This window comes from Aethalodelphis obliquidens, unplaced genomic scaffold (genome assembly GCF_003676395.1).
Source record: "Aethalodelphis obliquidens isolate GAN/ISIS:26980383/991018 unplaced genomic scaffold, ASM367639v1 scaffold20, whole genome shotgun sequence".
Taxonomy (NCBI): Eukaryota; Metazoa; Chordata; class Mammalia; order Artiodactyla; family Delphinidae; genus Aethalodelphis; species Aethalodelphis obliquidens.
Genome location: NW_020837964.1, coordinates 11292853 through 11307547, shown reverse-complemented (window position 1 = coordinate 11307547; position 14695 = coordinate 11292853). Strand labels below are relative to the sequence as shown.

Below are 14695 nucleotides of genomic sequence, written 5' to 3'. Positions count from 1 at the left end.
AAACCTTAAAAGAAGGGAACTTAAGTGGGTGAGATTTATGTTTATGTGCCTTTTCCTTGAGGCTACTCACCAGACCACCTACCATGGAGTGGCTAGAACTCAAAGAGAATACTAGATTTTTTTTGGCGGCGGGTATCAGAGGAAAGTTCAGAGCAGCCAGAATGACTAGAAATTGATTTCTGGACATGTCAGAAAGGAGAAAACCACTTGAGGGGAGACCACTATGTCAACTCCTCTCAGACCCCTGACCCTTGAGCTGCACATGCACGGGGGAGATTTCTAGGAACCAAGCAGAGAGATGCAGCTGGGAAACTGAACAAGCCACACAGGAATTTCAGCAGCAACCACCAGAGGAGAGACAGAATTTAGAGCTTAAGTCTCATTAATTGAGATGGGCTTTGTAAAGCCCTCAGCTTTCCATAGAAATGACAGAAGGTCCACTGCCTTTACAGCAAAGACGATGTCCGAGAACTGAGTATGATTGAAAACTACAAGTGAAACTGACACAGGCCCACCCTGATGAAGTAAAACCTCCATTATTGTGATAAGGTTGTGATTTAACTGCTTGTGAAAACAAAAGAAGTCTTCAGAGAATGACAGCAGAATCCAGAGTCTCTACAATGTATCACCCATAATATCCAGAATATTATAACAATTATTGCTTATTCCAAAAGAGAGTAGACTTTGATCCAAAGTCAAGAAAATAAAAGTGCCATTAGGAACAGGCCCTGGGACACAGGTGTTTGATCAGCAGGCAAAAACTTTAAAGCAACTGTTAAAAAACGTATGAAGAATTGAAGGTAAAAATAATCACAAGTGAACAAAGGGTATTCTAAGCAGATAAATGAGAACTTTATTAAAGAAGCAAATGTAGGGACTTCTCTTGTGGTGCAGTGGTTAAGAACCTGCCTGCCAACGCAGGGGACATGGGTTCGATCCCTGGTCTGGGAAGATCCCTCGTGCCACAGAGCTCCTGAGCCCGCACACCACAACTACTGAAGCCCGTGCGCTCTAAGGCTGTGTGCCACACGTACTGAGCCCGTGTGCTGCAACCACTGAAGCCCATGTACCTAGAGCCCATGCTCCACAACAAGTGAAGTCACCACAGTGAGAAGCCCGCGCACTGCAACGGAGAGTAGCCCCTACTCACTGCAACTAGAGAAAGTCCGCACACAGCAACAAAGACCCAACGCTGCCAAAAAAAGAAGACAAGAAAAGAAAAAACGAAGCAAATGTAGATTTTAGAACAGAAAAGTACAACATCATCAGAAGTAAAATATTCACTGGATAGACTTCAACTCTTATGGGAAATAGCAAAAGGAATCTTCAGTAAACCTGAAGATACGTAAGTAGAAATTCAGTCTGAAGAACACAGGAAAAAAAAAAGATTGAAAGAAACATTGACAGACCCTTTGTGGCTTGTGGGAAAATATCAATGATTTAACAGGCAAGAAATTGGAGTCCCAGAAGGGCAGGAAATAAAATGAGGCCATATATATATATATATATATATATATATATATATATATATATATATATATATATTTGATGAAACTATGGCTGAAAATTTCTCAGATTTGCTTAATAAATATCTCTGGAAGCAAGCCCCCAAGATGGCCCCCGATTTTCCACACTGCCTGTTCACACCATTGTGTAATTTCCTTCTCTTGTATGTCGCATGGACCTCGTGACTTGCTTTTAAGAACAGAATATGGCAAAGGTGATGAGATCACTTCAGAGGTTGGGTTACAGAAGACTGTGACTTCTGACTTGCTCAAAATTCTCTGCGTCTTCTAGCCTTCTTGTCTCGATATAGCAATCTGCCATGTCGTGAGCTCTCGTGGACAAAGAATTGAGGGTAGCCTTCAACCAACAGCCAGTGAATAACTGAGGCTGTCAGTCCAACAGCCAGCAAGGAGTAGAGTACTGCCAGCAGCCACAGGGTGAGCTTGGAAACAGAGCCTTCCCCACTCAAGTACTGAGCTGATTGCAGTCCTTGCCAACACTTTGAGTATAGTCTTTCTTTGGGAGAGACCCTGAGACAGAGGATCATAAATCAGAAGAATCATAGACCGTAAAACGTCGTGTTTTAAGTCACTGCGTTTTGGGATAATTTGTTATGCCATAGTAGATAACTAGTACAACTTCAGTGTATGGATTCCAGAAACTCAGAAGATCTCAAGCAGAATAAAAACCAGAGAAACACACACCTGGGTTTGTTGTTCTCGTTGCCAAAAACCAATGATAAAGATGAATGTTTTCAAAGTAGCCAGTTTGGGTGAATCTGGTAGAAGACATTCCATACAGGGGAATAAGGATACAAATGAAGGCTGACCTCTCATCAGAAGCGCAGGTCAGAAGACAATGGAATGATACCTTTAGTGTGCTGGAAGAGGAAGCACTGTCAACCCAGAATTCTCTACAGGACGAAAATACATTTCACAAATGAAAGTAAAATAAATTCCTGTTCAGATTAAACAAATGCTGAGAGAATCTGTTGTCAACACAACTGTACCGTAAGAAATACTGATGGAAATTCTTCAGGTTAAACAGAACTAACACCGGATTAAAACACAGATCTTCAGGAAGGAATGAGGGGCACTGGAAATCATGGATATGTCAGTAAATGTAAAAGCCAGTGTTTAAATTTTTCTCTTGATTAGGTAAATTAAATTATAAAGTTTATAACATCTGGATTTAAAATATATTATTACAACCGTAGCACAAAGAACAGGTGTTTATGTAGGGAAGGATGTTAAAAATTATCCAATGGTAGGCTTCTGACATTTTATATTAAGTAATACAACATAAAATATAAGTAGACTGTGATGGATTAAGGATGCGTCTTATAATCTATGAAGAAAATATTAAAATACAATAAACAGTCATATAGCTAAAGGGTGAGTAAAAAAGTAAAATCGAATGCAAAACAATATGAAGTAAGCCAAGAGGAGGCATGAAAGGCGGAGCAAAAATACAAGATATCCTGTGGGAAAAAAATAAGAAACAAATACCAACACGGTAGATCTGGAAACACACTACCAATTATTACACTAAATGGCAGTGGATTAACCATCTCATTTAAAAGGTAGAAAACGGCCAACAGAGTTTAAAAATCACCAACTGTATTCTGTCTGCAAAGGACACTAAAGTGTTGCCATATTTTTCCATTCTCAGATGAGTAATTTGATCCTGACTCTTCTGTGTGTGCAAATTTAGCTCAGAACATCTTGGCTTTGAAATGCAATAAGGACTATTGTTTACTTTATAATTATGTTCATCAGAATAATTTTAAGAATCTTGCTGTTGTTACTGTTTTTTAGGACCAATGACACTGGATTCCTTTCTTATAAAGAACATCTGCCAGTAACTAAGATTGTGATCACAGACACCGGTCGACCACATTCAGCAGCAGCCTATAAACTAGGGCCTCTGCTCTGCCGGGGAGACAGTAAGTGGTGGCGACGTGCCATAAACATGTCTGAGGAAAGTGATGTCACTTAAGAACCATGTTTCTATCTTATAATAATTAATCAGACTTCTCTTGTGAAAACTCATAAGCAGTGTCTGAAATCATTCCTATAGTCAATCAACAAAGCGCCCCTTATAGAATGCAAAGCCCAGGAATAAGCGCTGTTACAGCAAACCTTGTTACGAGTCCAAGAGAAAGAAACCACAAAGCATTTCTATTTGATTGGTTCATAAACTCACTCCATCATTCCTAAATGTCTGCATGCCATTGTCTATAAAGGAAGGCCTCAGTGCTACATAAAATTATCAAGTATGTATGGTGAGTTTTATACTGTTGGGCCTGGGGTGAAATTAGAACATCAGTAGAATCAATTGTTAGTTTAATCAAACACATTTCAACTTTTAATCTCATTTTTTTTCCCAGTTTGTGTGTGTGTGTTTTTAGTCTAAATCAGTGGTACCTGCTGTTTTGTATATTCAATGTATTAACACTCTAAACCGGAATTTTTTAGTTAAAATATAGTTTCATAGAAAATACATATTTTCAGCAGGGAATGAAATTAGCATACGTATCCATTTATAACCTCTCTGAAGTCAGCTAGGTTAGAGACTGATGCGTCAATCATTTTTGCTTTTAGTTATTTCCAGAACTTAAAATGCAAATAGAAGAAATATTTATTTACCTTAAAAGTATATCCTAGGGCTTCCCTGGTGGCGCAGTGGTTGAGAGTCCGCCTGCCGATGCAGGGGACGCGGGTTCGTGCCCCGGTCCGGGAAGATCCCACATGCCGCGGAGCAGCTGGGCCCGTGAGCCATGGCCGCTGGGCCTGCGCGTCCGGAGCCTGTGCTCCGCAACGGGAGAGGCCACAACAGTGAGAGGCCCGCGTGCCGCAAAAAAAAAAGAAAAAAAAAAAAGCGGTCTGCCATTATACCTACCATCCCTAATCTTTATCACCTCTACTTCCTGTTCTGCCAGTAGGCCTTAAACAGCCACTTAAAGATGACATAGGGTATTTCGTGCAGAGAAAAGTTATGTGCAAAGAGATGAGATTGTAAACGCAGGATGCATCCTGAGGAATGCGATGATTTTGCGTGACTATAGAGAAATTGTTCTGTACATCACATGCACTCTTCACTGCTGGCTCTGATCTTAACCCTTCAGGGGCTCAGGCCGGCTTCCTCCATTTGCCACCATCCCTGGGGAATTGTTCTGCTTTGACTGAGGTCACTCCCAACTCTGTCCCTTAGGGGTTCTTTCTTTCAGACTTCCTGTCATGAACTTAAGCACACAGCATCTTTTCCCTTAGGGCAGTGACTCTCCATCCAAGGCGATTTTGCTCCCTCAGGGGACATTTGGCAATATCTGGAGACGGTTTTGGCTGTCACAACTGTGAGGGGTTTTATGCTACTGGCATCTAAAGGGAGACGCCAGAAATGCTGTAAATATCCTACAGTGCACAAGACAGCCCTCCACCACAAAGACTTATCTTGTCCAAAAGGCCCATAGTCTTAAGGTTGAGAAACTAGAGCGTTAAACTTTTGTGACCACGGGGATGCAGAAGGAGGCTGGCAATATCAGGAATGAGGATTTACAAATACTGTAAGGATTTAGAGACCTGCTGATTAACATCTGACTTATTAATGAAACAATCACTGAGAGCTTTCCTTGGCCTTCTTGTCCCCCATATCTACTTTAGCGTTGAGGCTCATCGCCACATAAGGTCATAGAGCATTTTCTGCATAAAGGGCCCTTTTTAAAAACTTTCTCAGTCTGAAGCATGATGATGGCAGAGTAATGAATGCCCCCGTTTTCTCTGTATGGGTAGACTGTATCTCTGAGGGTGCAATGCCCTAGACACAGTTTTTTTCCTTTCCAAGTGAGATACACTGGGCAGATGTAGGGCTTCTAGATATGGGATCATGCACAGTGGGCCTTATAAGCAGAGGAAAGATATGTGGATGTTATCCTGAAGGCATTAGGACTGGAACACTAGTTAGGCCTGGGATAATTTAAGACTTAGCTTAATTCTTGTGATCCAACTGAAAGCATGGAAATCAGTTACAAACCTAAAGACAGGCAGGTGACCTTTGAAGTAAGACAAGGAAAATGATGAAGGCTTGAACTAGGCAATAGTTGTCATGGGGCTTAAATAAGGGGCTCAAGTAGGGAGGTAAGTTCAGTATGCTTTGGACGGGAGTGAGGGTGAAAAGCTGTGAGGACGATCTCCAGCCTCCTGACTTGAGTAAAGCAGGCAGCACCGTTTGTTGAGACAATAAGAATGCTAGTACCCTTCATTGAGACACAGAATTTTTAGATTTTCTTTGAACAGAAAAATGGAAAGATGAAAATAAAAAAATAATATTTTGGATTTATCACACAAACCAGAGATGTTGAAAATTTCATATCTAGCCATGTTTTTCTAGGAAAGAAGACAGAAGCCTTGAGAAAGCAGGACAAATAAACAAAAATGAGTGAGCCCTACAGGTACCAGATATGAACTTGCTCCTAACTCCAAGTCTTTCTTTTCATTGTTTTAAATGTAGATGGGTATAAAATTTTGTGTTACTACTGCTATTATTGCTTAATGTCAGAAGTCATAGATAATATCGTTAGGTGTTTTACCAAAAGCACAAAAGATATGAATGATAAAGTCCCCTTTAAAGTTGTGCTGCAGATATAAAACTTAGTAACTATTGTTGACCTTAAAGAATTTCTTTATTTATGAATATGGAAATACATTTTTGGAAAAATATGTGAAAAGTAAACGGCAGAATTCAACATCCTACTTATGATAAAAACTAAGCAAACTACGAACTTAAAAAAACTTTCTCAGTGTTTCAAAAGGCATCTGTGAAAATCTGAAAATATGACTATCCTGAATAGTCACAGACTTAATGCTTCCTTTCTAAAATCAGGATCAAGACAAGGATCTGTTCTCACCTCTCCCATTCAATATCATGCTGTTGGTCCTAGCACATGTAGTATGTCAAGAAAAGGAATTCGAGTCATACAGATCAGAAAGGAAGAAATAAAATGTCTCTATTTGCTAAAGACATGGTTTTCTAGGTAGAAAATTCTTAAGAATTTATAAAAAAATAAGTGAGTTTAGCAAGATTCCAGGATGCAAGGTCAATATGCAAAAAATAAATTATATCTCTATATGCTAATAATGAAAAACTTTAAATTGAAATTTTAAAAGTACCTTTTAGAGCAGCACCAAAAAAAATGAAATAATTTGGTATAAACATAACAAAAATACATAACATTTATGAGAAATAATTAAAGAACTAAATAAAAATGTAATACTCATAGACTGAAAGATTTGATTTTGTTAAGATGTCAGTTTTCCCCAAATTGATGTACAGATTGAATACACTCTCAATCAAAATCCAGCAGGCATTTTTTTTCTTTTCGCAGAAATAGGCAAGCTTATTCTAAAATGTATAGGGGGAAGCAAAGAAACTAGATTGGCTAAAACATTTTGAATAATAAAAACAAAATTGGAGACAGCTCTCTGATTTTAAGGCTTGTTGCAAAACTACACAATTCAAATCAGTATACATTGATATCGAGATAGACAGATCAGTTAATGGAGTAGAATAGGTATATGTACACACACACGTACATATGCACATAAGGCAACTCAAGGGGGAAAGAATAGTCCTCTTCAAGAAACAGTGCTGGAACAATTAGAATCCATTTGCAAAAACAAAAACAATAAAAGAATGTCATCCCATACTTCAAACTGCATATAAAAATTAACTCAATCACAAACTTAAATGTATACCCACAAACTATAAAACTTCTCTAAGGAAATATAGAAGAAAATCATAATGACCTTGGGTTAGGCACAGATTTCTTAGATGCAGCATCGATAACATGATCCATAAGTTTTTTTAATGATAAGTTGGGTTTCCCCAAAATTAAAAACTGCTTTTGAAATGACATTGGGATTGAGATTGGTATTGACATATACACACTACTATATATAAAATAGATAACTAATAAGAACCTACTGTGTAGCACAAGGAACTCTACTCAATATTCTGTAATGACCTACATGGGAAACGAATCTAAAAAAGAGTGGATATATGCATATGTATAACTGATTCACTTTGCGACACAGCAGAAACTAACACAACATTGTAAATCAACTATACTCCAATATAACTTAATTTTTTAAAAATGGAAAGAAGAACCACACATGGGGAGAAAAGATTTGCAAGGCGCATATCTGATAAAGGCTAGTATCCAGGATATGTGAAGAACTTTCTAACAGTGCAATTAAAGAAAAATTCAGATTAACAAATGGGCAAAAGATTTGCACATACATTTTGTCAGATAAAATATACAGATTCCAAATAAACACATAAAAAGGTTTTCAGCATCATTAGTCATTAGGGAAATGTACAATAATACCACAAGGAGATACCAATACATAACTATTAGAATGGCTGAAATTGTAAAAGAATAATAAAACAAAGAAACTGACTGGTAAAGATTTTAGTCACATGGGTATTCTCCAGGATACTCCTAGGATCTTACTGAGTATGTTTCTGACTTCTACTAACTTTAGAGACAAAGGGTCAACGGAAAGATCACGGGAAAACATCTGGGTTTACAGTTAATAGAAAGATTGTAACTAGGAGGGCTCGTACATATATTTTCCTTTCTGCTCACTCTCCTGGGAGCAGTGGGACCATCTTCATTTTTGAGGTGCCATCAGAAGTCTTCTAGACCAGGGGTCCCCAACTCCCAGGACGCGGACTGATACTGGTCCGCGGCCTGTTAGGAACCGGGCTGCACAGCAGGAGGTGAGCGGCAGGCGCGCGATTGAAGCTTCATCTGCTGCTCCCCATCGCTCCCCATCCCTGCATTGCCGCCTGAACCGTCCCTCCCCACCACCGCCCATCCGTGGAAGAATTGTCTTCCACGAAACCGGTCCCTGGTGCCAAAAAGGTTGGGGAGCGCTGCTCTAGACCAATAATTCTTCAACTTCGGCATGCATTAAAAATTATTGGAGAGCATGTCAACTGTAGTTGCGTTACCTTCAGAACTCTCCCCTCACACTAAGGAGAAAGCGTAGTAGTATTGACCCCCGGGGTTAAATGTTTTTTGACATCAATCAGGAGGATACCTACAGGAACTTCCCCTGTTTCTGCAGGTCCTGCAGCACAGAGAAAATTCATCGACCACTGATGACATCTGGCTCCATTTCCTCTTCACTTGCTTTCTTTCCTTCATCTGCAACATACCTCCAATCCTTTTACTGAAACCATCCACACTCACATTCACACCCTTCCTACACGAAGCCTTCCACAGGTCTCTAGAGGACTTTACCTACACTTTCAAAGAATGTTCAGTAAATTACGAAGATATACTTCTCATACTGGCTTTTAATTATTTCTGAGCCTCTCAAGAGCAGGTCCATTGCTCATTTATTATTGTATTCCTGACACCTAGTACATTACCTGTTACATGAAAGATAATCAATAAATAGCAGCTTATGAAAGAATGAGAATGATCTATCATACACAGCTCGAGAAACCTATAGCTTGGAGTTACTCGTGAGAGAACAGGAATAAGTTTTTTATTGTATAAGCAATTAAATGATATGCAAATATATACTTTTAATTAAAGGAGTTTATATTTTGAAAGACTTATTCTGAGTTTTAAAAATCACAAAGTACAAAGGACGTTTAGTACCATCCTGAGCCATTTCTCATTCATGTACGTGGGCTTGAGGCAGTGAAAGTGCTTTCAAATAAGCACACGATTTTACTTAATACTTTTGATTTTTCACTCTTTTAATAAGACAGTGTTTTTATAAAACTGAAATACTACTTCTTGAAGAAAGAAAAATATCTTATGACTTATTTTGCTTTTTTTTTTTGCGGTACGCGGGCCGCTCACTGTTGTGGCCTCTCCCGTTGCGGAGCACAGGCTCCGGACGCGCAGGCTCAGCGGCCATGGCTCACGGGCCCAGCCGCTCTGTGGCATGTGGGATCCTCCCGGACCGGGGCACGAACCCGTGGCACGAACCCATGTCCCCTGCATCGGCAGGCGGACTCTCAACCACTGCGCCACCAGGGAAGCCCCCTGTTTTGCTTTTTGTTTTGTGTTCTTTTGAAAAGATTTACATCACTAGCTAGTAACTGATATTCAAGAAACTTCCCAAATGTGGGGCAACAAACATTCTTTCTAACACTTTCAAAAGATTTCCATTTTTTTTGAGACTGGGAATCCTGATAATTCTCAGAACTACAGTAATATTTTTTTGTGACAAGATTCTACATGTATATACCTGTATTCATTGTTTTAAATATTAATGACAATTGATATGAAGTCATTCTAACATTTTAAGATATACAGAAATGTCAAAGGAAAGACTACAGTAATCACCAAGAGTCACACAACTCAGAAATAATGTTTAATACCAGTGAGCTTTATTCCATACATTTCTAAATAGCGCTAGTGGCGGGTTTCCCAACCTCGGCACTCTTGACACTTGGGCTGAGTAATTCCTTGTGATGGTGGGGTGCCGTCCTGTGCATTGTAGGGCATTTAGCAGTATCCCTGGCCCCTACCTGCTAGGTGCCAGTAGTACCCTCCCCAGTTGTGACAACCAAATATGTCTCCAGAAATTGCCAGATGTTCCCTGGGGTGCAAAATAGCCCCAGGTTGAGAAGCACTGTTCTAGACAGAAGAATAGAAGTAGAGATTTAGAAATAAATTTGTAAAACTTTATTAACTAAAGTTGACAGAGAAAGAAGAAACAAATTGAAGCTGTAAGGATTGCTTTATATTATTTATATATTGAATAAATATATATTCAACTTGTATGATCTTGCTAAACTTAAAAAAATTATAAAAATTTTAAAGGTTATAGAGTCACTTGGTTTTATATTCAAGTTGTTTTAAATTTTAGATAGCATTGATTTATTCTGAAAAATGGGGAAATTAGCACTCCTCTGTTCCTTCCTCGTCTTTTTCTCCCCCCACGTCCCAATTTTTGTTAGTTATGCTATTATTTGTATGGCTGTTTACTTATTTTTTACGGTATACGGGCCTCTCACTGTTGTGGCCTCTCCTGTTGCGGAGCACAGGCTCCGGACGCGCAGGCTCAGCGGCCATGGCTCACGGGCCCAGCCGCTCCGCGGCATGTGGGACCTTCCTGGACCGGGGCACGAACCCGTGTCCCCTGCATGGGCAGGCGGACTCTCAACCACTGTGCCACCGGCGAAGCCCTCTAGATATCTTTTGATGGACTATATTTCATTATGAAGGAATGCTTTATTTTTATTTTTCCCCAAAAGAGTTTGTATGTGCTTTATTCTCAGAATTCTTTCAAATTTGACAAGGTCTATCTGTTACCTTAATGCTTAAAAAAAAGTTAGGCTGGCAACATTTTCTTTCAGAAATTTGTGGACAGTCCTCCTGTATCTTCTAGTTTTTAATGTTGCTGTGGGAAATTCTGAGGCCAAACTGACTTTTCCAGCTTGAGGTGATTTGCTTTTTCTGACAGAATAACCTAAGGAATAGTTATCCTTATAGGTCAGTACTTAACAAGGATGCATCTCAGTCTTGTGTGCTGGTATTAATTTTTCCTGAAATAGGCTGTAATGTGGTAAAATGTATACCTGCATTTTATAATCGGTTTAAAGAGTTGTAAGCGTGATCTAAATTTCTGCTCTCAATTTGTTTTTCTGGACAAGGTTGTATTTTTAACTCTTTGGCATTTGAATTTTTCAGCCAATTTTATGAAATGTATTTCTTCTCAGTTAATTCATTGTGTTGAAATTTTATGTCTCACCAAGGCACCCTCAAAACCTACATAGTTAGAAAAGATTGTTCTAAGTTTCTTTTTCTTAGACTCTTGTCATTGAAATTGGTTTCTTCATTTTGCCTGCATCGACTTGTTCAGCTGTCTGAGAAATCACAGCTGCCCAGAATGCATTAAATAATCAAAGGTGCATGTAGGCAATAAATAACTTTGCAGAAGTTGTATTCTTAGACTGGAAAAAGATATTGACTAGTGATTTGGTTAATTTCTCTTCCATTGACAGAGTTCTGTTGCATTTGGCAGACTACATATAAACCATTAAAAAGAATGAGGATCAATTCCATTTTAACAGATAATCGTATAATTTTGCAAGCTCCACTATATCTGATAATCCTTCACCATTAATAAATTCTTTTTACGTTTTTGTGTTTCATTTTGTTTTCTTTCCTTGGGTTTCCTTTATTTAATTTTCTTAAAGTTTCTCCACCCTTTTAACGCCCTCATCTTCTTGCTTTTCTTCTTTCTTCTTTCTCTTTGGTCTCCTCTCTTTACCTTCCTCTTTCTACTTGTTTGCCAAAGAATTTGAGTATATTTATGAGATACATATGATACAACCAAACTGGGCGTGATTACTCTAAGCTTTCTGATTGCTATTATGACAAAGAGAATCTTATAATTTCATTCAACAAATATTTATTGAGCCCATACACTGCGCCATGTTTTCCCCACATTGAGACTGACAGGGAGAGAGAGAAACAGCAGTGAACGAAATAGGCAAAAATAAATAGAGAAGAAGATCTTCATTCTTGGAGCTCAAGTTCTCCTGAGGTGGGGGAGATGGACAACAAATAAGTAATCTGGTGTGACGGACACTCGTAAGTATTGTGAAGGCAGTGCAGCTGAGAGAGGACTGGGGTGGGATTGAGCATTTAAAATATGATGGTTATTAGGTGCTCACTATGAAGGTGGCATGTGAATAAAAATCTGAGGGAAATAAGAGAGCAAGGCATGTGAGTATCTGTGAAAGTACTTTACACAGCGGGGAAAGCCAGAGTATCCACGCAGAGATGGGACTGTTGCTGATATGGTCATGGAACAGCAAAATGGCCCGTATGTTCAGAGCAGAGTGGGCAAAGAGGAGAAGGGTATAAGTCAGAGAGGAAACTGGTGGTCAGATCACTGAGGGTTTTGAAAGGTCTTTATTTTTCAACCTGAATGAGAATGGAAAATAGGAGAGAATTTTGGGAGGAGGAGCAGTGTGGCCTAACTTATGCTTTAGTGAGACTGAACAGGGTGGATCTGATGAGCATATCACCAACAGCTGAGGGATAGTGATGGCTTGGACCATGGGCACAGTGATGATAGTGGTAACGTGTGTATTGTTCAAAAGGAGAAGCAATCACATTTGCTGTTGGATTGATGTAGGTTGCAAAAGGAGTAGTCAAGAATGATACCAAGGTGTTTGGTCTCACAGTCAGTTAGAGGCATGGAATTGGCACTAACTGAGATGGAGAAGATTGCTGCTGGGGTCAAGGAGTTGCAGAGGAGGGTTAAGAATTCTGTCTTTGAACATATTAACGCTGAGATGCTCTTAGACATTCACATAGAGATGTGGAGTTGTTAGTTTGAGAGTTCCAGGCTTCAGTTGTATATTTATAAGTCAGCAGCATATTTAAAAGCCATGAAATGGCCCGCAGGAGTTATTGTGGGTGGAGCAGTATAATGACAGGGCCTTGAGACGTTCCCACACTGATAGGTTGGGGAGTTGAGGAAGAAGAAAGAAAGGAAACTGAGAACGATACCACTAATGAGAAAGGCAAATGAGTGCTGGTATCCTGTACTCCAAATGAAGAGCATATTTCAAAGAGAGGAAAATAATCAATCATTAATTGTTGCTGATAGGTTTAAGTAAGATGTGGGCTGAGAATTGACGAAGGACTAGTATCTAGAGATACTAGAGATACTAGACCCCTCAAAAGTCAACAATGAAAAAAGAAGCAGCAGTCCAATTAAAGTATGGATGTTATGAAATGAATTGTTCCCCACCCCCAAAATTCATATGTTGAAGCCCTAACCCCCAATGGGACTGTATTAGGCAGTGGGGTCTTTAAGGAGATAATTTAAGTTAAGTGGTGTCATAAGCATGGGTCCCTAATCTGATTGGATTCATCTTTATAAGAAGACAAAGAGACATCAGAGAGCCCTCTCTCTCTCCACCTATGCGCAGAGGAAAGGCCATGTGAGGACATGGTGAGAATGCAACCATCTGCAAGCCAGGAACGCAATGGGTAAATGACATGAAGAGAGATTTCAACAAGTAGGGAATACAGGTGGCAATTAAACACCTGAAAAAATACTCAAAGTCATTAACCACTGGGCAGACGCATATTAAAACCACAATGAGATATCACTACACACCTTTCAGAATGGCTAAAATTTAAAAAGAAAATAGTGACAACACAAAATTCTGGTAGGTATGTGCAGAAACTGGTCACTCATACATGCTGGTGGCAATGTAAAATGATATGGCCGCTCTGGGAACTCTTGACAGTTTCATAGAAAACAAGCATGCAACTCTCATACGACTCAGTGATTGTACTCCTTGGCATTTATCCCAGAGAACTGAAAACTTACATTTGTACAAAAACCTGTACATGGATGTACATAGCAGCTTTATTCCTAATGTCTGAAAACTGGAAACAACCCAGATGTCTTTCAACAGGTGAATGGTTAAATAAATTGTGGAACATCCATGCCATGGCATACTACTCAGCAGATAAAAGGAATGAACTATTGACATACACAGCAAGCTGTGTGAATCTTCAGAGAGTCATTATAAGTGAAGTAATTGTCAGTCTCAAAGGCTACGTACTGTATGCCTTTATTTGTAGAGCATTTTTCAAATGACAATGGAGAACTGATTAGTGGTTGCCGGGGTTAAGGAGGGGTTGAGGGCAGGATGGAAGAGAGTATGGCTTTAAGAGGGAAGGCTAAGGAATACTTGCAGTGATGGAAATGTTCTGCATCTTAACTGTATCAATGCCAGTACCCTGGTTGTGATATTGTACCAAAATTTTGCAAGATGTTATCATTGTTGGAAACTGGGTAAAGGGTACACAGAATCTTTATTATTTCATACAACTGCATGAAAATCTACAGTTATCGCAAAATAAAAGTTTTCATTAAAGAAACCCATATTTCCAGCTTTTTAAAATGATTAAGTGCTCAGAAAGATTCATTTGACTAGTAAACTATCCCTTGCCTTTGCATTTCTGTATTTCATTTTATTTTATTCACTTTTAAGAAAGGTAGTGTCGGGGGCTTCCCTGGTGGCGCAGTGGTTAAGAACCCGCCCGCCAATGCAGGGGACACGGGTTCGAGCCCTGGTCCGGAAAGATCCCACTGTGCCGCGGAGCAACTAAGCCCGTGCACCACAACTA

The 14695-nt window shown here is 39.4% G+C and overlaps 1 protein-coding gene across 7 annotated transcripts in view; it reads left to right on the top strand.

Annotated features, from left to right (window-relative positions):
* CNTNAP4 (contactin associated protein family member 4) overlaps positions 1-14695 on the top strand; it is a 262365-nt gene that overhangs the window by 210978 nt on the left and 36692 nt on the right. For all 7 annotated transcript variants that reach the window (XM_027119209.1, XM_027119210.1, XM_027119212.1 and 4 more), the window contains one exon: positions 3324-3451. In XM_027119209.1, coding sequence (XP_026975010.1) covers positions 3324-3451 — 128 coding nt within the window. The remainder of the gene's footprint in view (positions 1-3323; positions 3452-14695) is intronic.